Source organism: Talpa occidentalis, unplaced genomic scaffold (genome assembly GCF_014898055.3).
Source record: "Talpa occidentalis isolate TD23 unplaced genomic scaffold, MPIMG_talOcc4v2.1 talOcc4.3, whole genome shotgun sequence".
In the NCBI taxonomy this organism is placed as follows: domain Eukaryota; kingdom Metazoa; phylum Chordata; class Mammalia; order Eulipotyphla; family Talpidae; genus Talpa; species Talpa occidentalis.
Window position 1 is genome coordinate 148,316,954 of NW_023603184.1, and position 22,810 is coordinate 148,339,763.

Consider the following 22,810-nt stretch of genomic DNA (forward strand, 5'->3'; position numbering starts at 1 on the left):
ACTGTATGGCAATGCTACTTTCATGGATTGATTCTATGATGTAACTTTGGGTGTTTTATTGGGAAACTGTGTCCTTTCTCTCTTCTCTCTCTCTATTGCACACTAATTCTGTTGAAGTTCTTTTCGACTGAATGAATCAGGAAGTGCCCTGTACTTCTATTCTTAGAGTACATTGTGTTTAGTCTCCAGTATATATTCCAGAATAATAATTTGTCTTATTTCTTCCTCCCATGTCCGGTAGCAATTATCAGTAGCCTGTGATTAAGGTTTTATTTGTAGAAAAGAAAATCACAAATTTAGTTTAATTAAAAATATAGTTTAGGGTCTCTCCTTGTGGCGCAGTGGATGAGCGCTGAGCTGCGAAGCTGTGCACAGCCTCTGCAGCACACGTTTGATCCCAGGCCAGCCGCCAGCAAGGGTCCCACATGGTGCACAGACCTCTCCCGCCACGCTTGCTGCTCCCCTCCCACGCCTGCTGCTCCTCTCAGCAGTGTACTTCGCCAGTCTGCCTGTTCTGTTCCCTGCTCTGGCTCTGGTGATTTCTCTCACCCTCCCGCACTTCTGACTGTACCCAGTGCTTGTATAAATAAATAAATAAATCTTAAAAAAAAAAAAAGACCCTGCCAGGCATTGCAGAGACCCTCAGGAATTCTACCTCTACTGCCTGGAAGGTGGTGGGGGCCAGGGACTTCAAGTGCTTCCTTGGCACCCGAAATGCCAATATTTTTGCTGGGCTGTCTTTGGTAGTCTGAGGGTAAAATACAAATTTTACTTTGAGACAAATTTCAACAATATCAGTTTTATTGAAAAAAACTTTTTTAATCTTTCTGAGTCCTCAAGGTCTAAAAACATTGCTTAACAATTAGGTTTCTAAATGGGTATTGCAGTACAATTCACGGAATCTAAGCCAAAGAGCAAAAGTTACTGTTATCTGCCACCAACAAACAGTTGCCTGTGAATACACTACTCAGTAGCTACCGTTCTTGTGAGCCAATCATTGGCCACGAGTTAATCTTTCTTTTGAATGCATGAAAACACGCCCTCTCCTAGGGCAGGTTTTATACCTGTCCTGCCACCAACTGTTACACAAGGTTAGAATCCTTGGATCGCTCTGGGCTGCAGTTATATGATGGCTCCTGCGATTTTGACTGGTTTCCTGCCACTCTGTGTGTCTCTCCTGCTGACATCCGGCTTTGCAGAGGCAGGCAAGCTGCTGGTGGTGCCCATGGGCGGGAGCCACTGGTTCACCATGCGAGAGGTTGTGAAGGAGCTCCTCCACAGAGGACATGAGCTGGTCATGGTCTCGCCAGAGATGAATTTGCATGTGGACAGCCACCTCAACCTTACATTGAAGATTTATGCCACAGGTCACACAGCGGAGGAGGTGAACAAAGAATTGAAGATTTTTACGGATGCTCAGTGGGAAGATAGAGGAAATGCTTTATTTGCTATGTTGAAAGCTCGCAGCTCTATTTTTGAATACTTTTTTTCACAATGTAGGGGTTTGTTTAAGGACAAAAAATTAGTGAAATTCTTAGAAGAGAGTACTTTTGATGCTGTGTTTCTAGATCCTTTTGACATGTGTGGCTTAATTGTAGCCAAGTACCTGTCAGTCCCTTCTGTGATCTTCACCAGGGAGCTTTTTGCCATTATACGGACGAAGGGACACAGAGTCCCAACCCTCTTTCTTACGTCCCTAGGACATTCTCGTTATTCTCAGATGTCATGACTTTCTGGGAGAGAATGCAGAATCATTACTTGCACATGCAGGAACATATATTTTGCCCCTATTTTCTCAAAACTGCTTTAGAGGTTGCCTCTGAGATCCTGCAAACACCCGTCACGCCCTACGATCTCTACAGCCATGCATCCATCTGGCTGATTCGAGCTGACTTTGTTTTGGAATATCCAAGACCCGTGATGCCCAACATGGTCTTCATTGGAGGCATCAACTGCCACCAGCTAAAACCACTGTCTAAGGTAAGTCACCTGTCCTTCAGCCTATCAAGAACAATCTGGCCATGACTTAAAACAACCTGGGTCCTTGCTGGATGGTGACTTCTTGTTCACACGTGTTGCATTTGGCATGCCTTTCTGATCAAATGGATCATTTTGTCAAATATTTTCATTGTATGTCAGGATAGACAACTGGTGTCATTGTTTATAACTCCCATGTGCAATTTAAAGTAATGTTTTTGGAAAAAGTACTGAAAAACTCAGTAAGAAACTTTCCTTTTTACTAATGCAGGTCATGCTTCTGGAAAAACGTTCATAGCAGTTTTGATCTTTTTTCCCAGTTATTTTGAAAGGTGTCTGATATGGTTAATGTCAAGTGTCACCTCATTAAAACACAATCTAGTCTCAGAAGGCTATATCGCTCTTTACTTTGCTTTTTTAACTTGTCGATAAGGTATGGCCATCTTCACAGCCTTAAAATCTGCTACATTCTTTTTGATCACTGCATAAAATGACTTGGCCTGCATGCACTTAGTTTATTCAACTAACTAACATTCAGATAGTTATATTTTTCCACTTCTTCCTTCTATAAGCAAGGCTTATTAAACATTCTTAAAAACTCTCTTTGCCTTTCTATATTTTTGCTCTTCATCAATAGGCTAGGATCCTAGGAGCAAGATTACTGGTAAAACATACATTTAGTTGTTATCATTTAAAAATTTTTTTTTACTTATGTATACAAGAACTGGGATGGAGGCCAAAGTTGTGGGTGGAGGGGTGAAAGGATTCACCAGAAGGAGTGGGGAGCAGAACAGGCAGATCCACTGAAATCAATGCTGAGGGGAGCAGCGGTCGAGACAGGAGAGGTCTGTAGCATCACATGTGGGTCAGCTCCCTGGCCAGGGATGGAACTCAGGCCCCAGTGGCTGGTGATAGCTTGATAGCACAGAGACTTTAACCCCAGTGCCACCTTGAGGCCCTATATTTAGTTATTCATAATTATTTTGTATTTGCTTGTTTACTGTTGCATAATCTTTTTTGTTTGCTTGTTCACCGCTCTTTAAAAATGTACAAAGCGTTCTTAGCTCACGGGCCATCCAAACCTAATTTGCTTACTTTTCCTGTATTTGCAGAGGTGGGGGACAAGATTTCTGGGCTCCCCAGGGCAAAGTCAGAAGTGGGGTCTCTGAGGAAGACAGGAAGTCTTATAGAAAACATTAGTTCTAGACATACTGTAGTACTCTATTCACCCTGAAATGAAACAAAACATTGCGCGCTGCTGCATGAGGTAACAAGCGCATGCAGTTAGGGCAATTTTGCAATGAAACTGGCTTCCAAATGGCTTCATTTAGGGTTGGCTCATGTCCTTTGACCTTTGCACCTTTGCAAGCTGCCTCTGTCCTGGTCTATATGGACAACTCTTTCCAGATGTCTCACTTCCCGCTTTTCCCTGGGCTTGGACATTTTGTCCTTCACCTCTCAAAAAAGGAGACATTTTTCTGGGTGATGTCATTAATCTTTTTCTCCCCAGCACATTCCAGGGGTGACTAGAATAGAGCTTCCCAGAGGTTCAAAATTAAAGCCTTTCATTTCTTTCTAGAAGGTCCTCAATGCCATAGAATTTGCTGGGTAGCTGTCATGCAGGTTACTGATATCACGGAACTGGGTACGCGTGGGCCGGATACCATGGCACTGGGGTTTGCAACAAGAAGATTAACTGCAAATCAGTTGGCAAGGACACAGGAGATAAACTCAAATCTGCTTCCCTAACTAAGAAAGGGGATGAGGTTCTATAGGATTTTGGGGATCAGGATTAACAACAAAGGAGTTCAATTTTATTGGCTTAAGAAGTGGGCTGAGGCAAAGACATGTGGAGACTTGGTCAGGTTCAAGGGGTAGTTATAGGGCCGTTTAAACAAGGAGCAGTATGAGGAGATTTTCTTCAGATACCCGGGTTTGGGGGCTCTGTTGGCCCTTTGCCTCTGGGTGGCCCCTCTCCTCTGCATTTCAGGTCTCCTGGCTCCAGCTGCCTGGGGACTCAGCTCAACATGAGTAGAGAAGCCTGCAGGCACTGCTGTCCTTGTGAAAAACAAGTGTCAGAGGAAAGTTTAGATACCTTTTCCCCCCCACTTTTGTGATTTAAATTCTGAAAGCAATTTAACCATTTAGCCTCAGTCACATTGAGTGTACCTGGAATGTGGTGGTTCTCCATTCAAGTTTTCCAGAACTGAGTTCAGAATCCTATTAGGTCTGTGCTAAAGGAAGGAGGGTTGGAGGAGCTGTGGTGCAAGGGCCGCCTTGGAAATGGAAATGACCTCACAGTGTGCAAAACACACAGAAAGTGGGCCCCTGAGTCCTGTCTGGGGAATCAGGGAGGGCTTCCGAGAGAAGGTGATTCCAAGCCGGGATGGGAAGCTTGCCTGGAAAAGGGGGTGAGGAATGTGGCCTCTAACTTCACAGACCATCCAGCACCAAGCTTGCTGTGCCTTTCATGTTTGCTTGGATGTAGGACAGTGGCTTCTCCAGCACCAACGCTCAGCTCAGCAAGCCACTCCTAAGTCCAGAACAGGTCTGGCCCATGTTAGCCTGGAGAGGGGTGAGAACTAAACCTTCCTCAGTGAGGCCAACACTGAGAACTCTCATTCACTTGGACCGGTGGTCGCAGACTAAGGGCGGGGAGAAGGCGGCACAGAGGTGCCCACTTGCTCAGCGGGTACTTTGTAAATGGGTGACTTTTCAGCCACCTGATGGGAAAATGAAATAATGGTCTTCCTAAAAATAAATAACACTACTGTTTAGCCTGTCAAAATATGCATGGCTCCGTTCTTGGCAAATCTGGCTGTGGTTCTCCCATAGCGGGGAGATGCAGGTGCCACCAGGCCTGAGAGGCTGAACCTCGACCCTTTACAGCTGCAGGCCTCACCCAGGCACCACCCAACCCCACCCCAGGGTGGGGCCCTGCCACCTCCTGAACTCATATTGGCTTCAACCTGTTCATGGGTCACGCAAAGGGATTTAGAGCTATACCAAGCCATATGTGACTTTATACCTACCACTAACAAGTGTTCTCTCTTATGTAAATATTTATGTATGAAGACATGTAAGATATATGGTTTTATAATTTATGAATATGTGTGTCCAAAATGTTTTAAATATATGGAAGGTTATCTATATTCATACATCTAAGCATATATTTATAAATGTAAATATAAAGCATAATTTTCAAACAGAAATTCAGATCTCAAGGGGAACTTTTAACACAGCACCTTGGATAAAGCACAGTTTGAAGTAAATTTTCATCAGAGAACTGAAGGGTATTGTCTATTTCTCCAGGCTGGTTTCACATGGACAGGCTTTTAGGAAAGGCACACAGTTTTTAGGAAAAGGCACACAGTTCGTTGAATCTTGTTTGAGAGCAGGAGTCATAGTTACAGCATCACCTGTCTGATGGGAAGACTACATGGTTTGATGATAGAATATATGTGGGTTCATCATGTGTGTGGGCATTTCAGGAAGTTTTCCTGAGAGTCTCCTGTAACATGATCTCATTGAGTCTGTTCAGGGGAATTATGTTCAGGGGTGTAATTAAATATGTTACCAGAACAGAGGACTGGATCCCGAAGATGTGGTGTGTATGTATACACAGTGGAATACTACTCAGCGATCAAAAAAGATAAACTCATGCCATTTATGTCCACATGGATGCAGCTTGAAAGGATAATGTTAAGTGAAACAAGTCAGAGGGAGAAAAATAAATACTAATCCGTGAAATATAAAGTAACACAATTAATAGTCAGATAAAGACCAGGTGAAAAACTAACCTTTGACAGCCGAGTACAGAACTGAAGCAGCAAGGGTGGGTGTGGGGGAGTGGAAAGAATCAAGAGGGGAGGAAGCACAATGGTCTGTGGAGGTGGAATATGGGTGAGTTGGTGGTGGGTACACCATGGTGGTCATCCCTGATGGGATGCCTCAGCATGACTCAGTTAAAAATAAATAATAAATAAAAAGTAAAAATAACTAAGTAAAACATGTTGCAAGTACAGCAGATTATCATTCAGGAGAAAATGAAAATCATTTTAACGGCAAAAATAACCCAGATATCATTTCCAGTCTTTTTCAATTTTTGGTGAATTCCATGAGAGTTGATTACTAGGTCTTGCTGGAAAAAAATGCAAGTTCAGTCTATACAATGACTGGAGGACAGCAGGAGGGGGAGTTACACAGCAATAAAAGACCTTCCCCAAGTCTCTCAGCTTCTGACTTTATTCCAAAATTCAAATTTAAATTTAGCTGTTAGTGGGTAAGCCCAAGGCCTTCCACCAAGACGATTTAATTCAACTTTTGTTATCCAGGTTTTCAAATGTGCACAGATGGCGAGATTATAGGATAATGAACACACATTTACTCATCTCCAAGTTAAAGAATTTTCCATATTTTGCTGTACTTGTTCATCTACCCTTGTTTATCTTCTAAGAAAAGTTTGACTGTCATTTTTAAAGCTAGATCTTTATATTTTATTCCATGCTTAAATACTTCCCTAAATATAAAAGGTAAGGAAAATTTGTTTCATAACCACATTATTGTTGCAAACAGTATCAATAATTCTTCAATATTACCCAATTTCCAGTCTATAATTAAATTACCCAAGCTGTCTAAAAATTGTCTTTCACATAAAGATCAGTGGACTAGACAGAATTGGGAATTTAGAACCTATGCATCTATGGCTAATCGGTTTTTGACAAAGTCGCCAAAAACACTCAGTGAGGGAAGAACAATCCCTTCAACACATAGTCCTGGGACAACCGAGTATCACGTTGCAAAACAGTAAAGTTGGACCCTTACCTCACACTATAAATACAAATTAAATTAAAATGGGTGAAAGACCCACATATTCAAGTTTTATAAACACACAAGGTAAAATTATAAAACCCTTAGAAGAAAACTTTGAGCAATTTTCATAACCTGGGATTTGGCGATGGTTTCTTACATATAACGTGAAAAGCACAAGAAACAAAGAGAAAAGAGACCAATTGGATTTCGTCAAAACGAAAAAATTTGTGCATCAAAGGACATTCTCAAGAGAGCAAATAGATAACCCAAAGAATGGGAGAAAATATTTGCAAATCATAAGTCTAAGATTCTAGTATCCAAAAATCAGTAAAGAACTGATTAGAAGATGCCAAAAACCTTGAGTAGACATGTCTTCAGAAAAGATACAGACATGGCCAATAAGCACATGAAAAGATGCTAAATAGCAAGTGTTAGAGGAATGCAAGTGCATACCACAGGGAGATGCCACTTCACACCTAATATGGTCATACTTGGGAAAAAACGGAAAATAACAAGTGGGCAGGAATGTGGAGCAAGTGGTGGCACAAGTGAAATGATGTAGCTGCTGTGGGAAGTTTGGCAGGCCATTATCCTATGGCCCAGGGAGCCATTCCTGAATAAATATTTACCCAAATAATTGAACACAGGCATTGAAGCAAGTATGTGTGCGGGAATGTTCGTAGCAGCACTATCCACAATTGCCAGAGGTGGTGACACCGCAAGTGCACAACATGCTGAAGGATGGACCAGCACCAAGCAGTCTCTTCCACGGTGGGGTTATTCTAGCATAAAAATGAGTGAGTCCTGACACAGGCTGCAACGTGCATGATGCCAAGGGAAGGAGCAGACACACAAAAGGCTCATGTTGTACAATCCCATTTACAGGAAATATCTAGAAAGGGCAAATCCATAAAGACAAAGGAGGCCTCCAAAGGTTGGGGGGAAAGGAGTGGGGAGCACTTAATGGGAAGTGCTTCCTTTTGGGGTGATGAGTGTTCTGGAAGGAGACAGCCGAGATGTCCCACCTCGTGACTGTGCTAAGTTTCCCTGAATTGGACTCTTTGAAATGGTTAAGAGGGTGACTCCACATCAGATACACTTTACCGCGATTTCAAAAAGCGAAGACCAGTCTTTCAACAGTTGGTTTGTGTGAATCAGAACGTGAGGACATTTCCCATGTGCATGGTTTGTTTTAATACTATGAAGCTTCCTGCCTTTTAAGGGAAGGCGGTGGTTTGTTGTAGGGACTGGGCCAGGGTGTGCTAGAATGTTCCATGTTGTAGCTTGTCTGAGCGCTTGTCAGTGTGCTCCTGTGAAGCAGAAATGAGCACTGGGGTGCTGGCCCCGGTCTGCTTTCTGCTGAGCCCACTGGCTGGGCTGCGTCCTTGTGCTGGCCTCCGCCAGAGGCCCCGAGTCTGCTGCTCTGCTGCCAGGGGATGCCCGGTGGCCCCGAGTGCAGAGCCACATGGCCACGTGCCGGCTTTGGCTCCCCGGCGGCCGGGGCGGGGGACTGGACTGGGCGGCCAAGCGTGGTTTGCTTGGACAAGTTTTAGCTTGTGGCGTTTGGTATGGACATGGGGACCCACGACGCTGTCAACGCAATTGACAAAACTCTGAGTCACCAGGTGCCGCTGTCCCTCCGGCCGCAGGCCCGCCCTCCTCAGGTGGCAGCCACACCGCTGCTTCCGGCCTCTCGTCCCCCCACGGTCCACATCGCTGGGCCCTCTCACCTGCTCCTCCTCTCCCCGGGGTCCGCTTCTCTCATCCATAGCCGAGCTGAATTCACGCATCCTTGCCACCTGGGCTTCAGTGAGACTTCCTTGGGCAACTTTCCGTGATCCCGGGTCAGGTCACACGCTCCAGCTAGGGGTCCTTGAGGGGCCCGGTGGCACCCTTTGCTCCATGCGATGGGTGAATTCTCTGACAAAGCTCCGATAGCGTTGGCCACACCTCCCTGCGCTGGGTGGCAGAAGCTGTACCCGGGTTTCCTGCCCCTTCTCCGGCACCCAGCCTGGTGTCGGGAGCACACTCTGGATGGGTGAACTCTTGGGTGGGGTAGAGCGTGCACCCCAGGATGGTTTTTAGCATATCGACACCTCAGCCTGTGGGTTTCGCCCCTGCACCCTGAGCACAGTGACGCCTGCCTCAGGGTCACTGGACCTGTTCACCCATGTCCTGTATTTTAGCCAATTGCTTCTCAAAAATTCAGATTTACCCCCCAGGGCCTCTGGGTATTGGGAAAGGGAGCAGAGGCCCCACAGTGAGCATGAGGATTGGGTTTCTGGGCAGGGGTTGGGCTGGGGGTGGGGGCAGGGATGCTTGTGCCTGGCTGTTCCCAGCTTGGTCACAGGCGGGGACCTCACCAGTCCTGACCTGGCCTGGAGGCATTTTTAAGGGGTGAACGTAATCCTGTCTGTGAGGGAAGATGGGCTGCAATGCTCGGCGCGTCCAGGTCCTGAGGTGTTTCATAAATGCACGAGGAAGGAAGGAAAAGATCCGGTAGCTGAGTTCGTGTGACTCGCCTGCACCAATTCCTGAACATCTTTCTAGAAGTTTCTGGTGGTTCAGTTAAACTCGAGGAATCCCTGGAAGCAGCAGCTGCCGGGGTAATGTTTGCAGGTTGAGGGCTGAGGGCGAAGGACCAGACAATACCAGGTTTCTGTCGAGAGTGTGCTGGACTGGTTTTGGGTGCCAGGTGGGGACCTGCCAGTGCCAGGGCCCCAGGCAACTTGTGTGCGAGTTCTCCTGTGTGCTAAACACACGTAAGTAATCATAGTGTGCCCACCCATGGAGTTGCGCCTGAGTCAATTACCAGTTTCCATCCCAATCCATTGGAGGTGGGTGATTCTGCTTCAATTTCTCGGCCAGGAATCCATGTTCTGGGGGTCTGTGGGAGGCCCAGGTGTGGGCAGTCCCCGCGACCACAGACGATGGAGGAGGGCGAGTTGGCAGCTCTCTTCGAGGTGGCTCTCCCTGTCGTGAACTCTCACTTTCATCCTCAAGCTGTCCGGGAGCGCCCACCCCAGGTGCTAGCAAATGCGAACACCCGTGGGCAGCATCCCATGTTCCCTTCCTGAGCAGGCGAGTCGAGGGGGGGGGGGTCCTGCGCTTGCCTGTGCACTGACCCTCCCTATGAGCTCCAAAATCCAGGGCATCAGAGGCTTGTGGGTGGGTCACTGCTGTCCCCCCCCAACTCCTGCCCCCGGCTTCTCACCCCTTCATGCTGTATAACAGGACCTACACCATGACCTACAACTCGACCTAGTACTTCGTTTGTCCGTCAGCTCGGCAGCGTGGCCCCTGTGGCCTGCCCATCCCGCAGGTGGCTGTTGAGGTCATCCGCACTCGCATCTCTGGCTTCATTTCTACAGTTTACAGAATGGACGCCAGCCCCCCGGACTGTGCTTCCTTGTCCGGGGCAGGTGCTCCTTCCCCAGTCCCGTTTAGGCCGTGGCAGCCAACCTGCATCTGAGGAGGACATCACGTGGCCCAGTGTCCGGGGGTTCACTAACAACACCAGCCAAAGCTGAACCTGAGCCACTGCATGCCTGGTCCTGCCCTGGGAGGAGCCGTCTGGGCCCCTGAGATGGGTAACCCTGGGCTGTCTGCCAGGGCCGGCGCTGCAGGACAGGCTGGGCCTGCGTGAGGCTGGGTGAAGGCTGGGTTTCAGCACTGGCCATTTTTCCTTTCACACAGCAGTCCAGATGCTTGGCTGGCTTGTCCAGCTTCCACCAACTCCTGTCCCCTACCTGTCATCCCTTCTTCAACATGACTGAGGCTGAGTAACCCCCGAATCCACATTTGACTCATGGGAAGAAGAAAGAAAGTAGATAGTTTATTTATAATAATTTATTTCTATATAAAGTAAGCAAGTAATGTAAAAACGGCCAATATCACTTCGGCTCACAGCTATTGCTAGAACCTGGTCACCTGGCCAAATCTAGTCGCAGGCCAGCAAGGGAGAGGTGGCCTCCAGCTGGTCACTCAGGTGCAAGGAGAACGGCCAGAGGGCCCCGGAGTCAGCCAGCAGCCTGCTGTGGCCCCTTGGTCTGGCTGGGCCCAGAGAAGGGCTTTTGGTATTTTAGGGAGAGCCTGGAGTTCATCTGGGGAGTAGGCAGAGAAAAGTGGGGAAAAATGGAGAGTTCTGGAACAATTCAGGTGTAAAGCATGAGGAGGAGAAGCATGAGAAATCAGATAAATGGTCAGATGGGTGGCTGTAAGGGTTCACAGGACAGGAGAGAAACCGCCGGTGGCTGAGGGGATTTTCGGAATGAGAATCTTTCCTCTTCCCATCTGCTCTGTGGCGTCAGCAGTGCCCTCTGTACTGCCCAGTTTCGGGTCTTGCCTTGGGGCCCCTGGCCTTCTCCAACGGCTCCACTACCTTAAACAGCCTGGCATCAGACAGCGATGGCAGCAAGGAGAAGGATCGGGCCCTCTCTTATTTGAAATAAGAGAACAAAGCCATAGCAGGAGAGCCAGCTCCAGCAGAATCCGCCTGCAGGCAGCACTCCCGTCGGGAGGAAGGGCCCTGGACACTCGCAGGAGGGGGTGCGTGTTTAACTCGGTCACATCTGGGTCTTGAGCAGCAAGAGGGCCCAGCCGGTGTGTTCTTAGACTTCAGGCTCCCGGAATCCCTCTGCGCACCTGTCTCCCCGCCTGTCCTGCCACCCTTTCCCTGGCCGCTCTCTGGTGGCCTTTTCTCGCTGCTCCATTCCCCTCTCTATGTCCTCGCCCGCCTGGCCTTCGTTTTCAATGCCTCAGTGTGAGCTGTGCCACAAAGGGGCCAAGAATGGACATCCCCAGCTGACCGGCCGCTGACCCACCGCAGAGGGTGTCAGGAGGTGAAGTGAGGCCGTGAGGGTGCACCCTGGGTCACAGTTTAATTGCAGGTGGATATGAGGAGGTGATACAACAGCATGTGTGGGGGGGACAGCCAAGCCTGAGTTCCTAGATACCCCAGCTCGACACCTCTCAGTGATGTGACCTGGGGTAATACACAGTTTCTAGATAGACTCAACAGGGCTGAAATAGAGCCCTGGGCAGAGCTGTCCTGCGGATTAAATGAGATGATGCCTGCCAGGGGCCTGGGGGGGCAGAGACTGACCCAGGGATTGACTGGGTGAAGTGAGATGGTGCTACGCCCTGTACAGCACAGTTATTTCCACACACTTGTGTAAGCCTTTCTGTCTCCAGATGTTCTTCCAAAGAACCTACTTCACCCCTGCCTGCCCCGGAGGGGTGGACCTGCACGTCTTGGGATGTCAAAGCTGTCCAGATGCACCTGCACCAGGCCGCCTGCGGGGAGGTGGTGAAGAATTTGCATTTTGGCTGCCTTCCTGGGGTCAACCCAATGCTTGGGAAGGTCCTTTCCACCCTGTTCTGCAGGTTTCTTCTTTCCCAGTCCTGTTGCCTCTCCTGAGCCAGCGGGCACGGGTTACAACAGGACCTCGCGTGCCAGTCCCACTGTGCGTGACTAGACCCAGTCGAGTCTCTTCTTGTTAGGCCAGGAGCCACCTCTCACTGCAAAGCCTGGTTTCCACGGTCTTTATGTTCTTGCCTTTCCCACAGCTGGGTGGCCCACTGGGCAGGACAACCCCTCTCTCCCCTGGGCCTCTGCTGAGAAACCTGGCAGTCAGGAATTGGGTAACAGCCTGGCTGAGGGTGGCAGGGATTTCTGACTCCCTGCCTCACTCATGTGGAACCTTAGTCCCCTGAAGGTGAGCGGCAGATTACACTTCTGTCATGTCTCTCCCAAGCGAGCACCTGTTCTCTGGATGGTCTATTTCTTATGTGACTCCTTGCCACTTGAAAAAGAAAAATGAAAGAAAGAGGCAAACTAAAAGCTCGCTCATTCATTCAGCAAACATTTCCTGAGTGTCTACTGGATTTTTCCATCTGAAGCTGCAGAAGTTACTTAAAAACTTCCCTTCCACTGGCAGCAGCCTCTGTTTTCCATTTCCATCATCTTGTGCAAAACCAATACCCGAAAGCAGATAAGAAGGATGAGTCTGTGGTTGAATCGCATTCCCCTAAAAGATACGTTGATGTCCCAACACCCAGTAGATGACCTTTTTCTGGAACTGCAATCGCTGCAGATGAAGTGTGTTAAGATGAGATCATCGAGGGTAGGTGGGGAGACCGCTAATCCATGGTGGCTGGTGTCCTTATAAGAAGAGGACACTGAACAGACACGCATACGGGGAGAATGCCATGTGAGCACAAAGGCACAGGTGGGGGTACCTGTATGTGCCAGGTGAGGTCAAAGATTGCCAACAAACCACCGAAGCTAGAGGACAGATTGGGGCAGATTCTCCAACATCCCTGGAAGGAAGGAACTCGCCAGGGAGGACTTGATCTCAGACTTCCACCCCCCAGAACTGTGTGGAGAGGAAGGGACTGAGGGGCTCTCCAGTTGATAAAGGCTGCAGTGCAGGTGCAGAGCCAGTGGGGTTAGGCAGGGCGGCTGACTCCAGAATTCTTCACCACTGGCAAAGTGAGGACTGGGGCTGAGAACACATATGCATTAAGGTAGAGTCTTCTGACCCAACAGAAACCCCACCGTGGGTCACCAAGAGAAGGGCTGGGAAGTCAGAGCCGTCTCTGACTTCCTGGGGTCAACCCGATGCTTGGGAAGGTCCTTTCCACCCTGTTCTGCAGATTTCTTCTTTCCCAGTCCTGTTGCCCCTCCTGAGCCAGCGGGCACGGGTTACAACAGGGCCCACTTGCTGGTTCCACTGTGCGTGACTAGACCCAGTCGAGTCTCTTCTTGTTAGGCCAGGAGCCACCTCTCACTGCAAAGCCTGGTTTCCACGGTCTTTATGTTCTTGCCTTTCCCACAGCGGGGTGGGCTCGCCCTCCCACCATCGCTGCAGGCACCAGGTTTGAGTGGACAGCCCCACCGCGTGGTTTGGAATCCTGCGCCTGGACATCCCCTAAGAGCTCAGGAGAGAGGGCAGCTGAGGACCTCTGGGACCTCTCCACACCATCCTCAAACTTTTTGGAGAGGGAGAGGCAGATTGATAGGGACGAAGAGGAAAATCAGCCCAGACATTCAGGCAAAAGCTGATGAGGGGTCTGACTGGTTGAATCCAGCTATGGGCTTAAAAAAAACTGGTTAAGTATTAACTGAGGCCTTTTTCCTCCAAAGGGCAGCCTTCGGAATTAGGAGAGATAGAGTTTGGGAGGAGGAGTCTAGCTTGCGAAAATCTCCATGAGCCTGGTGGTCTAGCAAAGTGTCAAAAGATTTATCCTTGTTGCCCCCTGAACCCCTCCATCCCCCCAGGATGGCCTGTCCTGGGCGTGCGGGGAACAGGTTCTCTGTAGGGGTCTTCTGCTTCATGCTTGGGGGCCTGGTGGCAGGTCACAAGCTGCTGGTGACCTCTCTGGATGGAAGCCACTGGTTCAGTATGAGGGACATAGTTGAAGCTCTCAGCGAGCGGGGCTGCGACATCGTGGTGCTGGTGCGGGAAGTCAGCTGGGAGGCCCGGTCACCCCTATGCCACACAGGCCTACCCCATGCCCTACGACCTGGGGTGGCTCAGGAAGTCCTTCCAGTCCTTTGGACACAGTTTGCTCAGAGATGGTTCCTGAGCTCCCTCTCCATGGGGCATGTCATGATTCTGGTTGACAACTGTCTTCATCAACTGCCGAGCCCTCTTGAGGGACGCAGGCACCCTGCATTCCCTCAGGGAGGCCGCATTGGATGCCCTGCCCACAGACCCAGCCTTGCCCTGCAGGCCAATCCTGGTTGAGTATCTGGGCCTGCCCTCCATGTGCATCTTCAGGGGCTTCCCTAGTGCCCTGTAGGACACACTGAGTGGGAGCCCTGTGCCCCCCTCCTACATCCCCTGCACAAACACTGGCTTCTCAGACCACATGGCAGTCCTCCAGAGGGTGGGCAACTTCCTCAGTCGTTTCTTGGAGCCTGCTGTGATTTTTCCTGCTGCTTTTAAGGTACCAAGCCCTGATCCTGGAAGTTCTCAAGAAAGATGACTATGTTTGCCTTGTTTGCTAAGATATGACTTTGTCTTGGAGTACCCCACACCTCTCATGCCTAACATGGTCTTCATTGGGGGGATGAACTGCAAGAAAATGGGAGTCCTGCCTCCGGGGGTGGTTTCCTTTCTTTTTTTTTTTTTTTTTAAAGATTTATTTATCTATGCATACAAGAGCTGGGGTACAGGCCAGAGATGCGGGGGTGAGAGGATTCACCAGAGACAGAGTGGGGAACAGAACAGGCAGACTGACTGAAATCCACTGCTGAGGGGAGCAGCAGGGAGACAGGAGAGGTCTGCTGGGCCATGTGGGTAGCTCCCTGGCCGGGGATCGAACTCATGTTGCAGAGGCTGCAGACTGCTTCATAGTACGGTGCTTACCCCCTTGCGCCACCAGGGAGGCCCCTGGTTTCCTTTCTTTTTGCTCCCCTTGTTTCTTCAAGGTCAGCCATGTCTGTCGTCACTCTCTCCCTCCACTCCTTGAGCTGACTCTGCTCTGGGGGCGGGAGAGCGTGGGGGTGAGGCGCTATGCCTGCAGCCATGGCTACAGGAGAGGGTGCCAGGGGCGGGATGCGCGGGAGCTCTGAGGCTGAGGTTTGCGTAAAGACAGGGCTCGTGTGTGCGACAGTGGGTCTAGCCTTCAGCAAGGTGTCTGGGGACAGTCCCTTAACCCTGGACTGAGTCCTAGAGTTTTCTGTGCAGACCTTACACGTACCTGTTGGGGAAACAAGTGAAGATTTGACCAAGAGGACACAGCTGAGAGGACAGTCCAGGCCTATATTTGGTCTCCTGACTTGGTCCCATGCTTTTTCTCAGGACCCTAGACTGCGGTGGATAATCTATAGTCCAAGGAACAAATCTGCCCAGAGACCCATTTTTACCTGCCCGGAGTTAAGGAGCTTTGTACATGCTTAAAGGGACATGTTTAAAGCAACAGAGAGGCCTCCCGGGTGGCACAGGTGTTAAAGACAGCACTATCAAGCTATTGGCAGCCACTGCAGCACATGTTCGATCCCTGGCCAGGGAGCTGACCCACAGGAAGCAGCAACCTCTCCTGTCTCCCTACTGCTCCCCTCAGCAGTAGATTTCAGTAGTTCTGCTGAAATCAGTTCAGATTTCAGCCTGTTCTGCTCCCCACTCCGTCTCTGGTGAATCCTCTCACCCTCCGCACCTCTGGCCTGCACCCCAGTTCTTGTATGCATAAATAAATAAATCTTAAAAAAAATAAAATAAAAGCAGCAAGGATATGTGACTGAGAAGGACGTGAGCCACAAGCCCAGTAGCTACATGTGGCCCTGTACAGGCAAGTATTTCCAGGTGTCCCCCCGGCACATGGGGGAGAGTACCCACAGCTACTCAGAAAGCAAAAGCTCGTGCGTTCTCTGTGTTTTTGGTTTTTGTTTTAATATTCACACGCTTGAAAGGTTTCAGACGGTTCTATTTTTCACACAGGGCTCTCTTCGCCAATGCACCTTTCATAAGTAAGAAGGTCTAAGGCAGCTCCCAGTGTCCCTTTCCACGCGTTAGCATCTGGGAGCACCGTGGCCAAACAGACAGCGGGGGGCACCTCTGGGAGCTGTGCCCTCGGGGAGGTGGGCACATGTGCACCGGCTCAGGGGGCGCAGGGCATGCACAGAAGCCCCTGCACTGGGAAAGCCTAGTGAGAAGCTGACACGTGGAAGTGTCATCAGAAACATTTGGCTTAAGGAGGAAAAGGTCTTTTTGCTGCGTTTGGACCTGTTTTGCCGTAAACACTGCGGTATGATGCCCAACCATGATCTGTACGTGTGATCGTTAGGAGCTAGGAAGTGAACCTGATCAAGTTGCTGCTGCCAAAGGATCACAACATTTCAACACTCTGGAAAAAATATGCACCATGGGATGGTGGAAAGACTTTGGAATCGTGTGGAGGTGGTGGTTGAAAGGAGTCACTATCCCTGAGGCGTTCACTTTAAAAAGGTTGATTTTGTGCTGTGTGACTTCATCTCAATAAGTTATTTAGAAAAAAAGAAGATATATCCTAGAACAGAAAAACAAGGCCTGATTTACAGCATATCTGTCTGCCTGTCTATGTACCTGTGTATCTGTGTGTGTCTATGTTATCTGGGTATCTCTATTCCCACTCTGACAAATAACACAATTAGGCAATACAGACACACAATGCAAGTGACTTATGAAATGTTGAAAACATTTGACTTCAGACAATCCAAGAAATTCAAATTAACAATGTATTCAATTTTGCTTATTAAATCAGCAGGCCTATTTTATAGTTAATGATCGGCCCACTCTAAAAGAAATATTCAGGTATTTCTTTTAAAAAGGTGCAAAGGCTTTTGAGAGCCAGAGTTTGGTGAACATTTCTTGCACAGTGCTGTGACGCCCCACCAAAGCGAGTGTGGTCATTCTCCGGGGAGCCTGTGGGTTCCCAGCATCCCCGGGGAGCCAGTGTGGACCGCATCGCCCACGTAGTGGACATCTCCCTGGTTGCTTCTGCAGAAGATGCCCGTGGAGAGGCCCCTGGGTTGTCTGGCTGCTGGTTCCCTGGGTGAGGCCCCCAGGTGTTCCAAAGCCACTGCCCCAGACCCACCAGATCATTTCTTTACCTCCCCCTCCCCGGTGCCTTGTACCTCACCCCAAAGTAGTTCTGCTCGTGCTGTATTCTCGGATTTGCTTTGTCAACCTTTCTGTCTGTCTCAGTTTTTGGTCTTCCCCTGCCCGTAGGGGCTCCAGTCCAGGCGGATGCTGGGACCCCGCTCCTTGTCCTTCTTGCCTCAGAGCTGAGCCCCGCCTGCCTGCTGTTTTCCCAAAGGATGACTCAAATTCCAATATCTCCAGTTTAGAAGAGTCCAGCTTTATGTTTCATTAGAAGAACTGCTGTGTTTTTCTTAGAACAAAGGAATTCATTAGAGATAAATTAGAGATAAATCCTAATCTTGTGTACTTGTGATGCAAAACTTGGAAAAGATTGGTTTCCGTTCTTCCTTTTGGCATCACACATGCCTTGGAGACAAGGCGTGGCCAGAGCTCGGTTCCCAAACAAGCACCCCCTTATTGACCAGCTGCTCTGTGTGTGTGGGGGGCGGGGGAGATTCAGTGCCAACTGGGCAGGGAAGGTCCAGCTTTCCTTCCCCTACTAGGTCTAGCGATCACACCCTTGTCTCTCTTATGTTAATAAAGTAAGAGCCACAAGACTTGGATGGGAGCGAATTTAGAGGTGAAGCTTGCGGCTCAGCTCTAAATGTTCATTTCCCTGTCTGTGAAATGGGAACACTTAGGAAGTTGTGGTCAGGTTTAATGGAGTTCATGGAGGAACTTTGAAAACTAAATCCACCGCTGCGGGGGACAGGGCTACTTTTGGCTGGAATCACAGCAGGCAGACAGGAAAAGTCAGGGGCACAAAACCCCAAAATGCAAAGTCATTCTTAGTAGACATTCTTACTTGACTTTGGCCCATGTCTACAATTTCATTTAATAGCTTGATTCTCATCCAAAAGGCTTTATCTTTATAATTGTTTATCCTGGAGATTAGCCACACAGAGGGCACAGTGACAGTACTGCTTCTGTTAATAATTATATGGGGTGCTTAGTGCTAGAATGAGTCAGACTTAAAAAAGAAGAATTCATTAAGAGTATCTAAAATGTGACAAATTTGGTTAGTCAAATGATCTAGATAATTCTAGGAGAATGAGGTTGTGGGTTAAAAAAATTTTATTGAGATCTCATCCATTCATTTAAGTTTTTTTTAAGACTTATTTATTTATTTATTTAAAGATTTATTTATTTATGCATACAAGAGTTGGGGTACAGGCCAGCTATGCGGGGTGTGTGTGTGAGAGGATTCACCAGAGACAGAGCGGGGAACAGAACAGGCAGATCTCCTGAAATCCACTGCTGAGGGGAGCAGCAGGGGAGACAGGAGAGGTCTGCTGCACCATGTGGGTAGCTCCCTGGCCAGCTGGGGATTGAACTCATGCTGCAGTGGTTGGTGTTAGCTTGATAGTGCTGTCTTTAAACCCTGAGCCACCAGGGAGGTTCCCATTCACTTAAAATTTATAGTTCAGTGATTTTTAGGATATCCACAGATTTGTGCAACCATGATCACGATCAATTTTAGCACATTTTCAATAATCTCCAAAAGAAACTCCATACCCATGACTGTATCCCTTTCCCCTCTCTGACTTCTCTGCTTACAGATTGGCCTGTCGTGACCACGTTATCCAAATGGAGTTATAGGACTGACTTTTGCACTTAGCGTAATTTCAAGGTTCATCAATGTTGTGATATTACATTTTATTGCCTCATAATATTTTATTCTGCAGCTATCCAGCACTTCGTCAGTTGATGGACATTTACATTGATTTCACTTGTTGGCCTTTTAATAACGCTGTTGTGAACATTTGTGTACAATTCAAGTTTTGCGTGGACACGAGTCTTCCATTCTTTTGGGCATATACCTGGGAGAGGAATGGCTGGAGTGTAGTAATCATATGTTAATTTTTTAGGAATTGCCAGGTTGTTATTCTGCCATGGTTGTTTATTTATTTATTCATTTTATAATGATAAGATGAAAAGTTACCATTTTAAAGGGTGCAATCCAGCGGCATTTAGAACACCCACCATCTCGTACACCAACACCACTGCTTACACAACTTTTTCATCACCCTGAAAAGAAACCCATCCATATGCAATCACTCTGCATTCTCCCTTTCCTCAAACTGGCAGCCACCTTCCTGTCTCTGTGAATGACTCTTCTGGATATTTCACATCAACAGGATCGGTCAACATGTGCACTTTCATGCATGACTTTTTACTTAGCTTAATGTTTTCAAGGTTCATTTACATTGTATCATGTATTACTACTTCATTCCTTTCTAAAAACTTGAAAATCAAATCTCATTTAATCTCATTGACAACATGTTATATATTGTGTAAGAAGCACCCATTTATGCAGTACAGTTCAAAGTATATACAGTTTGGAATACAGATGTTAAATATTGGCATACTGATAGTAGTTTTGAATTCTGGGTGAACTGCATACAAAATTTACAATTCAAATACTAGGAAATCAGGAAACTGCTTCTCATAATATAAAACTGATACTTTATGAAGCAAAATATTTTTAACAATATTAATTCTCCTGATCCATGAGCAGGGGATATCTTTCCCTGTGTGTGTGTTCTACTTTTTAAAATGATGCCTTATAGTTATAGTTGTATAGGTCCTACACTTCATTTGTTCAGTTTACTCCTGCATATTTGATTCTTTTACGTGTGATTGTGAATGGGAGTGTTTTCTTGATTTTTTTCTCTTCAAGTTCATTGCTTTTTATTTGTAAATTGATTTTGTACTCTGCCACTTTACTGTATTGAATTATTGTTTCAATTAAGTATTTTTTTTTTTTAGTGGGGCTTTAGGTTTTCTATGTATATTATGTCCTCTGCAAATATAATGATACTTTTACTTCTTTTCCAATTTGGATTTCCTGTATATCTTTCTCTTGCCTAATCGCTCTAGCTAGGACTTCCAACACTATGTGGTGGTGAAAGTGGGCATCCTGTCTTGTAACAGATCTTCCTGGAAATGCTTTCAGTCTTTCACTACTGAGTATAATGTGGGTTTGATATACATGGACTTTATTATGTTGAGGTATGTTCCACTTATCCCTAGTTTCTTTTATATTATTGTAAATGGAGGCTAAAACTTATGAAATACTTTCTCTGCATCTATTGATATGGTCGTATGATTTTTACCTTTTCTTTTGTTGATGTGGCAAATTACACTGATTGATTTTTGGATATTGAACCATGAATGTATCCCTGGAATAAATTCCACTTGTCATGAGGTATGATCCTTTTGATCTATTTTATTGATTTTGTTTGTCTATTTTATTGATTTTTTCCAAAAAACTAGTTTTTGATTCCTATTTCATTTATTTCTGCTCTAAATTTTATGTCCTTTATTCTACTGGTTTTAGGTTTTGTCTGTTCTTTTTCTTGATCCTTAAGGTGAAAGATAAGATTGTTTATTGAGTTCTTTCTTGTTTCTTGATATGAGCCTGTAGTGCTATGTATTTCCCACTTAATACTGCTTTTATTGTGTTCCATAGGTTTGGAAGGGTTGTGTCTTCACTTTCATTGGTCTCTAGGTGTTTTTAAATTTCTCATTTGACTTCCTTATTTATCCAATGGTCAATGGACTTCCTTATTTAACATGTGCTGTTCAATCTCCACATGTTAGCATTTTTTTCCTTCTTTTTGTGATTGATTTTTATTTTGATGTGATGGTGATCAGAGAATATACTTCATATGGTTTCAGTCTTCATGGTTTTATTGATATAAGTTTTATAACCCATGGTATGGTCTACCCTGGAGAATGTTATACATGCACTTTTGAAGAATATGAACAGCTTTTCTGGGGTGCAGTGTTGTATAAATGTCTATTAAGCCTATGTATTCTCATTCTTTACTTAAGGCTCTTATTTCCTTGTTGATTTTCTGTCTGGCTGATTTGTTCATTGGTGAAAGTGGGTTTTTTTTTTTTTGATTTATTTATTTTATTTATACAAGCACTGGGTACAGTCAGAAGCGCGGAAGGGTGAGAGAATTCACCAGAGCCAGAGTGGGGAGCAGAGCAGGAAGACTGACAAAATACACTGCTGAGCAGTGGGCGTGGCAAGAGAGGTCTGTGCACCATGTGGGACCCTCACTGGTGGCGGGGGATCGAACCGGCGCTGCAGAGGTTGCGGGCAGCCTCACAGCCCAGTGCTCAACCGCTGCGCCACCAAGGGAGGCCCAAAAGTGGGTTGTTGAAGTCTTCTGCCTCTATTGTGTGTTGTTGCTGATGTCTGATTTCAGCTTTAATAATATTTGCCTTGTATATTTGATGCTCCTTTATTTGTTGCATATATATTAATGATTGTTATGTCTTCTCGACATACTTATTGCTTAATCATCACACAGTTTCCTTATCTTTCTCTTGTTACCTTTTTTTTTTTTTTTTAAGCTGGAAGTCTATTTTTAGTTGGAAGACAGTATGGCTGTCCCTGACTTATTTGGGGCAGAGAGAGGAGGTCCTATTTGCTTGTAGTATTGCTTTTCAAACTTTATCTTTGAGTCTTTAAAACTCAGGCAAATCTCCTGGAGCTAGAAGATAGCTGGGGTTTGTTTCCAATCCAATTGACAATTTTATGACTCTTGATTAATAAGTTCAGTCCAGTTACATATAAGTGGTTATAAGTATATGAGGGTTTGTTATTGCCATTTTGTCTTTTGTTTTGATCAAATTCTTTGTTAATGTTTTTGGCGGATTTTCTTCTCTTTGATTTAGATAGGAGAGTCCCTTTAATTATTCTTTGTGATTGGGTTCTGGAAAATTATTCCCTTCCTGTGGCATCTTAGTCTCTTAAATTCTCAAGCTGTCATTTTTTCTGATTTTTCGTATGCCCATTTTGCTGTTTTGGATTTCTCCCTAAGAGTGAAAGTTGCAAAAGCATGAAACATATGGGTTTTTTGTTGTTGTTCTTGATGGTTTGAAATTTTTGTTTACATGCCCAAGAGTGGGGTTGTTGGATTGTATATTTCCATTTTAGATTATATGATGTCTACCTATTCTGCAAACAAGTCCTTCATCAGATACAAGTGTCATTGACATTTTCTCCTGATGTGTGATTTACATTTTCGTATTTTTAAGAACCATTTTCAAAATATATCAATGAAGTCTGATTAATTGCTTTTTATCACTGTTTGTACAACTGTGTCCTAAGAATTCTTTGTCTGCTTGGAGATGTAAAGATATGCTTCTTATTTTCTTCAAGAAATTTGATTGTTTTAGCTTTTATGCTTACATCAATATGACTGACAGTGGGGAACACCATCTCTTAGGGTTCTACTTGGAGAGATGCCACTCTTTCTGGAATTTTCCAAGATGACTTCACCCATAGTCATCTGCTTCAACCACCATTATATGTGATTACTCTAAGTCCTCTGTGCTGTCCAGGCTCTTCTCTGTTCCAGATCCATGAAGTCTAC

At 46.5% G+C, this 22,810-nt stretch overlaps 1 protein-coding gene across 1 annotated transcript in view; it reads left to right on the forward strand.

Moving 5' to 3' along the window:
• The first annotated feature begins 1,056 nt into the window (after positions 1-1,056).
• LOC119256323 (UDP-glucuronosyltransferase 1A8-like) overlaps positions 1,057-22,810 on the forward strand; it is a 110,748-nt gene continuing 88,994 nt past the window's right edge. The window contains 2 exon segments of the mRNA XM_054700175.1: positions 1,057-1,628; positions 1,631-1,980. Coding sequence (XP_054556150.1) covers positions 1,127-1,628; positions 1,631-1,980 — 852 coding nt within the window. The 5' untranslated portion in view covers positions 1,057-1,126.